The sequence below is a fragment of the Chanodichthys erythropterus genome, chromosome 18 (assembly GCF_024489055.1).
Source record: "Chanodichthys erythropterus isolate Z2021 chromosome 18, ASM2448905v1, whole genome shotgun sequence".
Lineage (NCBI taxonomy): Eukaryota > Metazoa > Chordata > Actinopteri > Cypriniformes > Xenocyprididae > Chanodichthys > Chanodichthys erythropterus.
In genome coordinates this window covers 32,416,499-32,432,152 of record NC_090238.1, presented here as the reverse complement: position 1 = coordinate 32,432,152, position 15,654 = coordinate 32,416,499, and the positions used below count along the sequence as shown (strand labels likewise).

General features: G+C 37.2%; 2 protein-coding genes across 5 annotated transcripts in view; both read right to left on the bottom strand.

The window, feature by feature from the left end:
- rin3 (Ras and Rab interactor 3) overlaps window positions 1–1,169 on the bottom strand; it is a 19,534-nt gene extending 18,365 nt beyond the window's left edge. Inside the window, exon 1 of the mRNA XM_067368528.1 lies at window positions 714–1,169. The gene's annotated coding sequence lies outside the window, so the exon portion shown is untranslated. The remainder of the gene's footprint in view (window positions 1–713) is intronic.
- On the bottom strand, window positions 780–15,459 carry LOC137007175 (synaptosomal-associated protein 23-like). 4 transcript variants are annotated; one of them, XM_067368531.1, is made up of 10 exons: window positions 14,888–15,459; window positions 11,129–11,200; window positions 10,500–10,576; window positions 10,125–10,166; window positions 9,914–9,962; window positions 9,372–9,489; window positions 7,961–8,113; window positions 7,697–7,841; window positions 6,661–6,737; window positions 780–908 (listed from the first exon to the last, which is right to left on the bottom strand). In XM_067368531.1, the coding sequence occupies exons 3-9, from the start codon at window positions 10,554–10,556 to the stop codon at window positions 6,666–6,668; spliced, it is 636 nt and encodes a 211-aa protein (XP_067224632.1). In that variant the 5' UTR covers window positions 10,557–10,576; window positions 11,129–11,200; window positions 14,888–15,459; the 3' UTR covers window positions 780–908; window positions 6,661–6,665. The 4 variants fall into 4 exon arrangements, with proteins under 4 accessions (XP_067224632.1, XP_067224633.1, XP_067224634.1 ...); XM_067368532.1 differs by having other exon boundaries at window positions 10,500–10,573; window positions 11,129–15,459; XM_067368533.1 differs by lacking the exon at window positions 11,129–11,200.
- Window positions 15,460–15,654: the final 195 nt, after the last annotated feature.

Genomic DNA, 15,654 nt, shown 5'->3' with positions numbered 1-15,654 from the left:
CATGCTTTTCCATTGCAGACAGCAAGCCAAGCCTATCAATATTTATCGCTTACAAACTGAACACGAGAACTCATGAAGTAAGTCACTAAACATTGCTGTATTTGTCTGGAAGTAGTTGATTTCTTTGGCCTTTTCATCAATGCCTAATTATAGCAAAACACAATAAAAAGATCTATTAAATAAAACAAGAACCCAGTTTCACGAGACATTGGGTATAGAGACAATGCCCAAGACATAGAAACAAACACCATAGGTGTTTACTTGGCTTGTTACATTATTTCTTATACAATAATATCTTAAAAATGCACATAAGTTGTTGGTAAGCTAGCATGACTTATATTAGTAACCTTTTATAACATGTAAAACTATTACAGATCTGGATGTTGGCGACATATCCTCATCCCTCCCACATATTTAGATTAGTGACCTATTAAAATGGGGTTTTAAATAAAGAATTCATAATATATGAAGTGTTTGGAAATTCACTAATATTGATTTATCTTTTAAATAAGTATAAAAGTCAAGACTTCCAGTTGTTCGAGCGTTCCTGCGGTTTTCATTCATCCTTACGTGTTCCAAAAAAAGTGAGCATAACTTCAGGACTTAACAAATAACTTTTCTGCTCAGTGTGAGCAAATAGTCAAAAACACTAAGACAGCTACTGTGCTGTATGTATATACTTAATGAATGTTTGCATATCTAGCTATACTTACTCTCAGGATGCTCCGTGTTCTGAGTCCCAACAGCTGTTTTCATCATTCAGTCTTCACACTCAACATTCTTCCTTTGGCGTCACAAATAATCCCTCAAAAAATGACCCAATGTACTGCAAAGCTGTCCTTCATATTCTTACTTCACTCTTTCACTTTGTGGCGTTCTTTTTGGTGAGTTTTCCAAATTATGTATTCCTTTTGCAAATGAGGGAAGGCAAAAATCATTAAAATTCAGAAAAACTAAGAAGAAGAAATAGAAAAAATGCACGTCCCCTTTTTTCTTTTTCTTTCTAAACTTCCTGTCAGCGATGTAGTCAGGAAGGGGCTGTCCAGGGTGGTCAGCCAACCCCTTACCACCCCCCTATGCTCTCACACACAGATGATCTCTAAATAAACCTCAAACATTAACACACTCTGCTTCTCCTCATCGCCGTCTCGCTTTCATAGTGAACGCAGCATAAACTATGTCCGCAGATGTGTTTACCCCAGAAACAGAGCCCTCCCTCCCTCCTCCTCCCCCCTAGAGTCTGAAAGTGTCTGAAGTTAAACAACTCCAGATGCTCAGGAACCCCATAAGAAGTTCCACAAGTTCTGCAGTCCAACATATGGTTAGTTTTACCATTGGGAGCGAATGGCATACCAGATCCACCCCACCCTCTTCGATGCTCCTAATCATTGGATCCATAATATTTGCAAAGAGCGTCCTCAAGGCAAATTGATGGAGATCATCTACATTGCACCGCCTGTTCAAGAGCCATCAGGAGGGGGAGCATATTTGTGATGCTGCCAAGCGTAATGCACTTTTAAACGATTAGTTTTCTGTTTGCATTAGCAAGCAGTTGACTGTAATTTCAAGAGGTTTCGAATCTTTGAAGAGCATGAAGAATTTGCAGGTTAATGCACCAAGATAATACTATGAGAAAATATAAGTTGAGACCTACAAATTGTATACCAAGAAAATATATTAAAGTGAATGTTAAGCAAACTGTTGAAGTCTGATGTTTTGCATGGCAAATCAATTTGTATAGTTGTCTAGGTTTGTCTATACGAGCATCACAAGGGTACCGTGAACCTGTCAGCTTGACAGCAGATGCTTCCTGTTAGCGAGGTGTGACTTCCACAAGTGAGTGAGCTCAAAGAAGAAAGACACTGTCGTCGCCTTGACCCAAATGCCCTAAAGTGTCAGGTTTGTAGATGAGATCTTCTTTATTTCTCTCCATTGTGAAATATCTAAACCATTGTGGTAAGTGAGTGATTGTCACTTGATGATTGTGCTTTAGAGTACTTAAGACCCATGAGTAGAGTTGTGCAAACAAGACAAAGGTGTATTTTTGGGGTGGGAGGAAGTTGAAATGGTGAAGCTGTTCTGGGTTCAGCTCAAGTGATGACTACCATGGAATCTTGGAAGGGGGGGTTGGGGAGGGTGTGACTCACTCCTCACATCCAGGAGACTAAGTCACTGTTTCCACTCGGCTCTCACAGCTGCTGCCAGTTCAGCAGTAACACTGCATGAAACTTCCCAAATCACTGTAGCTCTGCATTCAGGGGAAGAACACAGCTGCTCAGCTACAGGAATTTCTAAATTCAGCAGTCCAGGAACATTCGTTTGCCCAATACAGTATGATTACATGCAGACACTGGAAAATAGTATTTTATACATTTTATGTCCTTGAATTTGATTGGCTGAGCAGCATCCTGCTGTAACAGTCCAACAGCTCTAGGTTTGTGTTTGCCTGTGCCAGACAGGGTCTCAATCTATGCATTTGTGGTAGAGAATTTCAGTTACTCTTTCTGCAGGTAAAATCACACCAATTGATGGTGACAAAAAGACAGTGAGTGATTGTTTATTCAATCAGTTCAATTCAGAATTACAAGAAGTTAGCCCATGAGTGCCACTCTTTGGGGCCGCTATGCTCCCTCAATTTGCAATGTGCAGTCAAAGTATGGAAAACATATGAAAGTATGGACAACAAGGGCTTATGGTGCCATTTAGGACAAGGTCATTATATGAGGAGATGGCCTCTATGGCTCTGCTATTGAGAAAAGTGAAAGTGACATGTGAAGGCCAAGTATGGTAACCCAAGTAGGCCAAGTAGTGAACACACACACACTTGGAGCAGTGGGCAGCCATTTTTGCTGTGGCGTCCGGGAGCAATTGGGGGTTATGTGCCTTGCTCATGGGCACCTCAGTCATTTTCTGCCGGTATTGAGGATTGAACCCGCAACCTTCAGGTTACTAGTCTGACTCTCTAACCATTAGGCCATGACAGCCCCAAAGCAGTCTACATTGCAGCCTTTTTTATTATTGAACAATTTTAATTTACAAACTCAAGTAGCCTTGGGAATAGTAACTTGCATATGACAATATAACAAATATACACAGTATATCTTCTCCAGTCACATATTTAGTGTAATTCTTACTCAGACTCAAATGCTCCAAGTAGCCAAAGCAGCATAAAAAATAGAAATATTCAAACATTTAAATTCTGTTCAATACATTTAAAGGGTTAGCTCACCCAAAAAGGAAAATTCTGTCATTAATTACTCACCCTCATGTCGTTCCACAAGACATGGTTGACAAGGTTGAACCACTGTAGTCACATGAACTGTTTTAAATATGTCTTTAGCAGCTTTCTGGGCACCTGAAAGTCTTAATTTTCTTGCTCTCAATGCAGGCCTCACTAAACCAACGGATTTTTTGAAAAATATCTTCATTTGTGTTCTGAAGATGAACGAAGGTCTTACGGGTGTGGAACGACATGAGGATAAGTAATTAATGACAGAATTTTAATTTTTGGGTGAACTAACCCTACAAACCTGTATAAATTTCTTTGTTCTGCTGTACACAAAGGATCTCGCTCCCCATTGACTGCCACAGTATTTTTTTCCCTAGGGTTAACGGGGGTCGAGATCTGTTTGGTTACAAACATTCCTCCAAATATCTTCCTTTTGTGTTCAAAAGTTTGGGATCGGTAAGATTTTTAATATTTTTAAAAGATGTTTTGTCTGCTCACCAAGATTTATTGCATTTATTTAATTAAAAATACAGTAAAAACAGTAATATTGTGAAATATTATTACAATTTAAAATAACTGTGTTCTATTGGAATATATTTTAAAATGTAATTTATTCTTTTGATGGCAAAGCTGAATTTTCAGCATCATTTCTCCAGTCTTCAGTGTCACATGATCCTTCAGAAATCATTCTAGTATGATGATTTGCTGCTCAAGAAACATTTATGATTATTTTCAATGTTAAAAACAGTTGTATACTTTTTTTTTCAAGATTCCTTGATGAATAGAAAGTTCAAAAGAACAGCATTTATCTGAAATTCAAAGCTTCTGTAGCATTATACACTACTGTTCAAAAGTTTGGGGTCAGTAAGGATTTTTATTTTTTTGAGAAGAATTTAAAGTAATTAATATTTTATTCAGCAAGGATGCATTAAATCAATCAAAAGTGACAGTAAAGACATTTATAATGTTACAAAAGATTAGATTTCAAATAAACACTGTTCTTTTGAACTTTCTTTTTATCAAAGAATTCTGAAAAAAATATTGTACACAAATATTTTGTACAATTGTACACATTAAATGTTTATTAAGCAGTAAATCAGCATATTAGAATGATTTCTGAAGGATCATGTGACACTGAAGACTGGAGTAATGATGCAATGATTCAGCTTTGATCACAGGAATAAATTACTTTGTAAAATATATTCAAATAGAAAACAATTATTTTAAATTGTAATAATATTTCACAATATTACGTTTATTTTTTATTTTTAATTAAATAAATGCAGCGTTGGTGAGCAGAACTTCTTTTAAAGACATTAAAAATCTTACCGATCCCAAACTTTTGAACGGTAGTGTATATTTACAGAAAATAAGAGTAGCAACAGATTAAAATATTTGAATACAATAATACTGAATGTCCTTCAGGATTTACACTTTTTATTATCAATAAAATTACACTACTTTTCTAGTTGTTGTTATGATTTTTTAAAAAATGTACTTTTCCAGGTCTAGAAATAACTTTAAATTCCCTATATATAATAAGGTTTTGGTTTTACATTAAAAATGACAGTTGTTGGCTGCATAAATTAAAATAACAAATATGATATCAGCTTACATGTGGAATTTTAGTTAATTTAACGCTTGTTTTGTCTTATTTTAAATCATAAGTAATCTTGAGGGCCTCTTGAAAGTTTGTTGAGGCCCCCTAGTGGGGCCCGGCCTCCTGGTTAAAAGACTTTCACATTACTTCAAAAGATTGATCACAATTTGATTTTGATGTCACTGAATTGCTTTATGACCAAAGGAATGAATGAGTAGAGCTATAAACCAAATACTACCCGTCGCAAAATCATCCGTGACTTCTTTTATAAAAACACTTCTTTTTGTGGTAAACTCCATGTTATGCACTCCATACATACTCCATACAAAGGCATACTAATATTATACATAATGCCTTTGCACATACAGGTTTCTCCCAGGGAAGGGTCATCTTTTTTATTGGACTATTGTATAAAAAATATCACAGTTGTGTTGTTGGTCTGAATTTCACTTCATTTAAGAATGCAGTCTAGATTTACTTCTGAAAAGTTAAAAGTGTTTGTATTAGTTTCCTGTCACAGGTATCCTGAAATGAAGAAAAGGAGTCAAATAAAGAAAAGGAGTCCAAAAGAGCTATAGCATGCGTCGGACTGCTTGATATAGACCTAACTGTCAAGACAGAAGCAAGCTCTGCTGCACTCAGCCACAGAAAATAATGTGGTAGGCCGAATAACACCACTGCAGAACATAACTAACTAAAGGAAGAAAAAAAACCCTAATGTGATGAGAAAAACACAAGTGATAAAAAATAGGTGTTAGAACTCATATCATGTATAAACTGCAGGGGAAACAGTCTAAATACATTTTAAGTACACAATATTCAATCAATTTCCTACACGAGTAAACTTCTTGAGGCCTCCATCTTAAGAAGCACTTTTTGTGGTTAGATTTCAAACTAGTCTAACAGCAACCTCTGCTGGTAATTTTGACACTAAGTCCAGAGGACATACAAAGAACAACATAAGGGATTACGAAATAACTTCCCCTTCCTCTTGCAACGGCATCTCTTCTCTGATGATGTGTTTACTGGAGCGAGGGCGGGACAACCTGTCACATGAGATCACAGCAATAGCAAACCGCAACCATCCAATGATCCAGTCAATTCCCAATGAACAAAAGTAAGTCACACCGAACTTGGATACACTAATAGGGAATAAAAGACGATTGCAACTTCCTTTTCATGTCGACTTTAATAAAACTGTCCAAAGGGTCAATCATCTTAAAGTCCTATTATGCAAATGATTTAATGGCACAGCTTGTGTCCCACTATTTACAAACAAGATTACAAAGACACAAATGGCACTGAAAGAGTTAAAGTTGCAATGAAATGTAAGTAGCAGCAGATCTTTTCTTCCATATTGTGATGTATATCTGAGTGAAACAGATTAGCGAATAAGAAAAAAAAAAATGTAATGCAGGACTTGATTCGATCCATTGGTTGTTGACTGGATTTTGAGCTGTGTCCACTGCACACAAAACTGGAGGTAGATGAACGGGAGACTGACTAAATGATTAGAGAAGTCGTTTTCACTGGTAGATTTCCCAGGTGAAAAAAAAAGAACTCTTATAAAATGTACTTAAAGTGCTCGATTTTCGCGCACTAATTTCGTACTTAATATACTAAAAAAATACTTAAGATAATTTTAAGAACATCTAAGTGTTAGGGTTAGTGTCCATAACAGATTTGCGCAAAACTTTTGCGATATTTTCTAAATGTTTTCTAAATTATCTTAAGAAGTACTAAAGAAGAATTTTTAGTATATTAAGTACAAAATAAGTGTGTGAAAATAGAGCACTTTAAGTACATTATAGAAGTGTACTTTTTTTCCCACCTGGGTTATAATAGAATACATTGGTGTTTCCTGGCTTTTTTTTCTGCAACAACAACATCATGTGTAATATCTGTAACCTGGCAAAACAAAACAAAACAAAAAAATAGTTACTTTGCCAAGTACAAGTAAAGTTCCATATTTTTCCTCCACTGAGCTCTCAAAGCTTTTCTGAATTCTAATTCCTACCATTTTTTTTTTTTTTTTTTAACTGTAGGGGAGAACGGGGTAAGTTGTCACACTTTTCACACTGTCTAACATTTACTGAGCACCATACATCACAATGGTATAAATGTCATACCAAATGAAAGAAGGAAGTCTTGGGCATATATGTTGTATTCATTACACTTTCATATCTTATCTCATTACAGAGATAATGTAGACTGTTGAATAGAGAATGTGCACTTGTGCAGATAACTCGCTTAACTTAACATGTTTAACCTCTGAACATAACTGACTTAACACGTTGAACCTCTTTTTTGAGCATGTTCTATGTGTTTATTTGTACTGGGGCAAGTTGTCACATGTGACGACTTGCCCCAAAGTCATTGAGACAACTTGCCCCACACTGACATGTGTGCTAATGTTGGCTAAATCTCAGGGTTTGCTCATAGCACGTCAGCTAAAGTATTAAAAGACACGTTATTGTCTCCTCTATGTTGTGCAAAATAATCATTTTTAACATTCATACCTAACAAAGTTGTATTGCATAAAATTTAAAGTGCAATTTTTTTACTTTTTAAGCCAAAAAATAAGAAAATTGTGCTAACCTCAGATTAGAGCGATCTTGACCACATGCGAACAGGAAGTTGAATATTGAAGAAGAAGTTACACAAAGTGGCTATTTGATTTTTGAGATAGAGCCTCTAGTTTTGGAGTTATGAAGAGTGTGACAACTTACCCCGCTGTCCCCTATTTGTTAAATTAATTAAGATAAACTAAACTTAAGTATGGAAAATAAAAGTTGCCAGCTAGATCTAAATCTCTAGTGATAGAAATGCACTCGAATCACCTCTGGATTTAATAAGAGTAAATTTACCTTTTTACTCATGTCATCAAGATCTTGGTTCTGTTGGCTGATCTTGCCACCTAGTTCCAGTGCCATGTTCTTTAGAGTATCAATGTTCTTGCCCACCTCCTCCAGATTCTTTTCCATCTCATCTTCTCGTTCATCATTTGTTATTCTTACAAAAAGTAAACCACTTGAATTTTCCAGCTAAGACCTGTACACATCTATTAGATACACATGTGTGTCCATATATAAAATATGGCAATTCATAACACAAATCCCTATATATCTCACCTCTTGATGTAAGGGCCGGAGGGGGCCGCTGACCCAGCAGAAACAGCCTGCGCATTGAGGATGGCAGGCTGTTGGCTGGATACCACATTCTGCTTGCTTTCCTTTGGTTTCTTACTCTGCTTATACCTCCTGTCAGTCTTGGTGGACTTCAATCTGAAAGAGAAGCCATTTAGATCAAAAGAAATAAATCAAATAACAAGCACTGACGTGAAAACCAAAAAACTAATAGTGCCAATTTAGTTTATACAAGACGGAGGACAGGTTCAAAGCTAGCAGACCAACGTGACAAAAGCAAATAGAAGCCATTATAATCAGTGATGATGTCTACACTGGATGCAGCGCGACACAAATGAAATTCCCAATGGTAAACTTGCTCAACCTCAGTCGTTTCCTGCCGGTATTGAGAATCGAACCCGCAACCTTTGGGTTACCAGTCTGGCTCTCTAGCCATTAAGCCACAACTGCCTTAAACAGAGAGCAGTAGCTCCTGCTACAATGTTCTTCCACAAGACGCATGCAGTTTTGTTTATTAACCGCTATAGTGCCAAAAGTTACAAAGTGTACCTTTAATTTATGCTTGTTTTGTCTCAAAATCATTTTAAGCCATCCTGAGGCCCCTATGAGGCCCGGCCCCCTGGTTGAAAACCACTGATGTAGCCTTTAATCCAATATTAACTTACTTATCAATTATGTTGTATTCCGACAAGAAATCTAGTCTAATGGTGTGTGCACACCAAAAGCGAATTTATTTATTTGTGTGAGTAGATTACAGTCAATGCATAGATGCGTATAGTCAAATTCACGCCAGGTGATGCGAATGACGCGAATTGGGCGTGATTGCCACATACGCACAATATTCGCCTCAATTGCGTGTTCTGCTCAAGTTGAAAAATTTTAATTTGAGCGGGAAATTCACATGATACATTGTCGTGCAAGTCAATCAGTGAAGAGCTTATTGACACGTCCGGTCTGGTCGTATCAGAAAATGGAGAAGTGCATTATTGTGGCGACCCAAGCAAGCAGTTTATCAAATTGGACACCCGTCATGCTCAAGTAGTGCTGGATGTGGTGCAGTTCCTGGAGAAGACGGTGAAATTCACTGAGTTGTGTTGTGTTGTGAGTTGTGCTCTGGATGACGGCGTTTGGCTTTCTGGTGTATTTGGGACTTCCACAACAGGTACGGAGCAGAAATAGTAATTATTTCCAACATGGTTGATGATGGAAAAAATGGCAGAAAGAAATTTTGTTGTTGTTGATGTGCGTGAAGACACGACTGTTTTTATTCGTGCGAGTGACGCAAAAAACAAGTAATCTGGCGAGTAATCTAGAGCGAGTAACGGGATGCGAATATTCACTTCTAATTCACATTTAAAAATCATTGTCAATTAATAAGATATATGCTCTAACCAACCTGTTAGATGGCCACAGACACAGGCCGCACCATTTGGACAGTTCATTCAGGTTTTTTCGAGCCTTTTTCATGTCCTGCTCAATCTGGTCCATTTCCTGATTCACATGCCTTAGTTTTTCTGAGATAGAGAGAAAGAGAATACAGGTGCGGTCATCACCGTTCTGTTGTCCATTGTCAACAGTATAGTGATGCATGAAACATGGCTCACACAGAGATCACTTTCAAACCAAGCAACTTTCTGTTGGTCAATGCAGAAAGTTCACATGATCAACCTGATCCCAGTGCGGAATGTATGTGGGGAATTTTAAACCTTCACACGAAAATCCCGATTGCTCAGAAATGACTGGATTTTGAATTTGAAAATTCGTCAAGCAATGGCAAATGTGATCGCACCTTAACATTTCATGGCTAATTATTATAAGGTGTACTCTAAACGACATCTGTAAGAATCTACAGAAATGCTTTAATGTGTGAAAAGGCCTCCAAAATTGTGGGATATTGAAGTAGACATCTGGAATCAGATGTATTAATAACAGACTCACCTCCCTGCTCATCCAACATAGTTAGTGTTTTGCCACCAACGTCCAAACTCTGCAAATACACACAAGCTTCAAGTTCAACTTAAAGCAATGAGCAAATTGCGATAGTTCTGAGCATTTTTACATTTCAAATGGCAGTATAAGATATTTGGGACATGTTTTTAAGGAGCATCCATGTGTCGTTGGTTTAACTGGTTGAAATAAGACGACTTACCTCCTGTGTTGTTTGTAACATTCGTCTACAGCTATCAACTGACTGACAAACAAATACAAAGAAACTTAGTCAAACATTACTGTAATATAATAATACATCTATTATGATAAAAACATTTTATCAGTACTGTTCTGATAAACTGGGGTTGTCCAAAACTAGTTTCGTTCTCATTAAACCACATTTGACCTGGAAAATGACAAGGACTAAACAAGTGAGAACAAAAGAAAAAAGGAGTTTTATCTCAAGTTTAGAGAAATAAAACGCTGCTTTCATATGAGCTGGGAATTTTACAGGAACAGAAACAGCATCTAATAAAGGAACAAGAAGGATCATTATCTTCTTTAACATCCTCATGGTATCAGAGGACAAACCTACCTCATCTGTTATACGGTTGGCTTTATTTGTGATCTCATCCATTGACATTTCTGCCATCCTGCGGGATTGGGATTCTGCTGGCATAATTCAAATTTAAGATGATACAAGATTGCCACATATAGAGCTTTACATGGAAATAAAACAACCCTAAATTTCACGTGACCATATGACAATTATAAACAATATATAAAAGAGAACCATTTTTAATTGTCATACTTTTACCAACCTTCTTACACTTATGTGTCAAAAAATTGCTTATGAATCTGTTGTTATGCTTTATTATTGCCAGATATTGGGTTCAATCTTTTTATCAACTTGTTTTCTTTCAATTATCACAGGTTTTGTATTTCTTTTTAGAAATAATTGATCGAAGGCATCACTAATCTGAGTTTATGCACTTCAGTTTCAGAGAGAAAAAGTTCACTAACACTTATTCACCTTTAACAAAAACAGGAGCATAAGCTCAGATCAGTTAGGTAAAGGATTTTCAACACAGCACAAAGGATAAGTCAAACCAAATAAGCTATCAAGCACATCATCATTTAAAAAAAAAGTAAGTGAGAGTTGTCTACAAACTATATTCTGTGCCTCTTTCAGTTACTGTAGTGTATGTGTATCTGTGAACTTACTCTCAAGATGCTCCAGAGTTCTGATGAGTTAGTGATGGTGTTGCGATTCAGTTGTACAGGTTGAAGTTTACTCTTCGCATCAAAAAAAATCCCGTTGAGAGAGTGGGTGTAACAGAGTGTAAATATGTTAAATTATTGCGTAAACGGAGCAGGGGGAGGGGGGATTTCCGCTTCAACACGGGGACTAAAAAAACGCATCAACAGTGCTAGCCCAGTTCGAAGTGAAACCGCGGATTTGGCAGCGAAATGGGGTGAGTGGCATCGGTGGTATTGTGGGTTATTACTCGGGGAGTTTCTGGTATGAGCGCACCTACATTACTCATGGGAACGCAGATTAAGATTATTTCTACATGTTATGGCTGTCAATTGATTAAAACATCGAATCATGTTCTCTGCTGAAAGTTTCTGAATAATAAATAAATATATTTCCCCACTAACCCAGTAGCCCCTCACTGCAGCTGGACTAGTCTTCTCATTAACAGTGTTTGTCTTACCTGTTGAGTTTACATTTTTAAATGAAATGACTTATGGCTTTTAAAACAGTTGAATGAATGAATGCGTGGTACATTCCTTAAATAAATTTAACAATGTTAAATATTTAATCAGTCATTTCACTCGGCGGCCATCTTTGAAACGCCTCTCGTGCATTCACGGCTCCTATCTCTTTGAATGGGTTTGCCAAGCTTTCGATTAAAAAAAAAATCATATTTGAAATCACCAATGAAATCTGACAACAACTGTCTCATAAATTTTGTTTCTAAAACCCCAAATCATGAAAAAAAAAAATTGTATTTTTTTAGGCTGGATCAAGCTAATGCGCATGCGCATTCCTAAACATCTTACTGTTTCTATCCGGTTGTTAAGTCTGACGTCACGCGGCAGCGCTTCCGGGTCCTAACGCACTATTTCATACCATAAGAAAACAACAAATGGTGCTATTATACACACATGATGTGGAGTAATTCTACAAAAAAATTATAATCATATCCTTTATCTCCATACCAAAATTCCAGATGGCCAGACAATGATTCATCTTTTATAAATCGTTAAAATATTAATGTCTGTGATGCTGTGAGCACGGAGACTGTTGTGTAGACTGTAAGTATTTAAAATGTTTAACTTTTTTAAATGATTGATGTTTAATATGAATGAATAGCGCTCATAAACGGCCGTCGATGGCATTCTCAAGTGAAATGAGTCGAGGCTTGGACCCGGAAACAGCGTTCCTTACGTCACGACTTAACAAGCGGATAGGAACCGGAGCAGTGACGCGATTACTTTACCAATCGGTGATTGGCTCTTATTTGCGGGACTTATGCCTTGTTCCAGGCAACCCCTAACCCGTGTTTTTCCAACCTTCTACCCGTGAAAGTGCACTGGAACAGCAGTCAAACTCGTGACTTCCCACCTGTGAACTCGTACTAGATCGATGTAGGCTACTCCCAGTTACAGGTTCTGATGTCACATAGCCTGCGAAACAACAATGGCACCCCCTATGTATGCGGTGTTTATGCAAGTGCACGGTAAAATAACGTAAAATAAAAGGTATAACAGCTTCTCTTGCCTTATGCGCCGTTTCCTCCTCTGTTTCCCTCAAATAAGCAAGTAGTAAGCACCTGTGATAGAAATAATTTTTAATGAGCATAGTATGGTCCGCCATGTTGGTTTGTTTACACTTTTACGCAGTTTGGCGTGACTTGCCTTGAACTCTACAAAGTCGCGAGTCGTGATTTGAAGTCGTGACTTACGGGCTCAAAAACCTGCCTGGAATGCATCATTATTCCCCCAAATTGCGCTTTGCACTTTCTCCCATTCAAAACAATACGAGTGACGTGTATTGTGTTATTCTCTATAGTCTGTGATATTAATTAAGCATAAATTACATGTTAATTACATACTACTGACAATGAAAAATTACAGAATAGTGATTAAAATATTTAATACAATTAAATAAAGTTTCGTACTGAACATCAGGTCTCACACACTTCAGCATCACTAGTTTAGACAAGCACTAAATAAACACATTCTGCTGAGTTCGAAATTCATAACAAAATAGTAATCATAATATCTCTTCTATCTCTGAAAACGTCAAGATTTTTAAATCATCTTGCGGACACTCATTTTAAGTGGCGTTTAGTCAACTGGGTTAAAACTACCATTTTAAATATTACGGTTATCGCTAATAGGCTACTGGTATATTGTGGAACCCATAATTAACACGATAACGACATTACTTTTTTTTTTTTTTTAATTATCGTGAATACCGGTATATCCCGATACCCCTAGAGTAGTGGTTTGTTTGTCCGTATTGAACTGCACATATTCACCGCTAGGTGAGGATGTTTTCCTTCAAATCGAATTTATTTGAATTGTTTTGTAATTCATTGAAATGTTTGTCAATTTGCAAAATTGTATATGATCACAAAGCTAAAAGTTTGTATTGATTTAAAAGGATTAAAAAGGAAGAGAACTGTTTTAAATAAACAGAGTAGCATTGATTTACAGCTCTAATATTTACTCCAGACCAGTGCTTTTACTTAAACTTGATGATGAACCAACTGAGACATTGAGTTACATATGAAATTATTAGATAATGTATAAAGTATTACACCTGCCTTTACAACTCCCTGTGGGCCACCATTCTAAACAGGAAATGAGTTGGCAATGGGATAATTTATAACCTGAACTTTCTTGTTTTTAACTTTGTGATTTTCTTCTTTCTTATAAATATCAAGTTTTTCTCAACTTGTTGAGAAAACATAGAAATTACTATTTCATTGAAAGAGAGTGAGTTATTAAACAAACTAAAATTTGGTAATTGGAAGGTGCCATCAAGCTTAGGCCATAACAATGGAAGAACCAAGCCCGAGAGATGAAGGGTCCTTTTTTTATCTCTTTTGTCTTTAGACTGTCTGCAAAATTTTATCAGTAGACTTTGTTTTATGCTATATCCTATGTGGTATTACATTTGTCAGACTTTCAGTGAACAGATAGCACAACAGAGCCAGCTCCACAACATATGTAGACTCTCCTCAGCAGTTTCCTGGACAGCAGACACAGAAAGTCTCGAAGGGAGTTGAAACAGAGGCACTGTCCTAGTTCTTGAGACCTCAAATGCTTCAAATAACTAGGCTACTATGTAATCCTCTTGAGGAAAACCAGAGAACTCTTTTTTAGTGAAGTGACGTTGCCAAGTGTGGTGTCTTATACTCAGAATTTGTGCTGTGCATTTCACCCATCAAGTGCACACACACAGCAGTGAGTATTGAACACACACCTGGAGCGTGTCAATTACATACTGTGAAATTACTGACAATGAAATGACTGATGATGAAAAATTACAGAATAGTGATTAAAATATTGAATACAATTTTAAAAATGTTTAGTGGGCAGTCATTTTTTTGAAGCGGCGCCCAAGGAGTGATTGGGGTTATAGGTGCCTTACTCAAGGGCACCTCAGTTGTGGGTAATGAAAGTGGAAGACAGCGCTGTTCATTCACTCACCCCACCTACATTTCCTGCCGGTACTGAGACTTGAACCCGCAACCTTCGGTTTACAAGTCAGACCCTCTAACCATGAGGCGACAACTGCCCTAAATGCCCTACATGGAAAATACCCTGAACTTTGTGATTTTCTTCTTTCCAATAAATATAGTTTTTCTCTACTTCATGCAAGTCAGTGACTAACAGAATGTACAGATTAATATACATGTGTCAAAATAGTATTAGAAAATTAGAAAACATGCTAAGTTAACATACTTGTTTCCACACTTTCCCTGTTGAAGAAGGCACACCAGCGACTGTACGGTACTTTCCAAGGCCACTGGGGAAAATCAAACTGTCCCAGCAGCTGCTTGTGTCCTTCTACCACTGCTCTGTTGAAAGTGTACTAACTTGCGTCATGTTGATGTGGTATGCTGGATGTACTGTAGCAGTGAGTCATCAGCTCGGCACAGAGAATCAGTTCCCTTCACTTGAGCGCATTTACAGAACCAGATGCCTATGGTGTACCAGAAAAATAATAAAGGATTTCTTTCACCCTGGAAATCATCTCTTCACTCAGCTGCCATCCGGAAATGTTATCAGTCTCTTGGGACACGCACTTCCGGACTCCTGAACAGTTTCTACCCATGTGCCATCAAGGAGCTGATTTCTAATAAAAAAACTGGAAAACTTTTATATGTTTACATATATACATATTTTTCTTATTGACTATACTTTTTTACTTTGTTCTTGTCTATATTTGTCTCTATACATGTTTATATGTGGATGTACCATGTACCATGTGCAATGGCAGTAAACTATTTTATTCTATTCCATTAAAAACAATGCTACAGCCAGATATTCAGTTATTCTACTTTGAATTGTGCACTCCACGTCGGAATGGCTGATTTGTTTTGGTCTGCATATTAAAACGTGGATAAATCAGCTCATCAATTTACAGCTCGTCGCCTTCATTTGTTCGCTCCTGTTGCGAGTCCTCAATCTGGAAACATGAATGAGTGTCGAGTCTGAGGAGGAGATGG

Excerpts from the sequence above, each read along its gene's own strand:
- LOC137007175 (XM_067368529.1), bottom strand. The coding sequence starts at position 10,583 with ATGCCAGCAGAATCCCAATCCCGCAGGATGGCAGAAATGTCAATGGAT. Across the intron at positions 9,490-9,913 it reads TATGTTGGATGAGCAGGGAG|AAAAACTAAGGCATGTGAAT; the intron begins GTGAGTCTGTTA and ends TCTCTATCTCAG. Across the intron at positions 6,738-7,696 it reads TTGATGACATGAGTAAAAAG|GTTACAGATATTACACATGA; the intron begins GTAAATTTACTC and ends TTGTTTTGCCAG.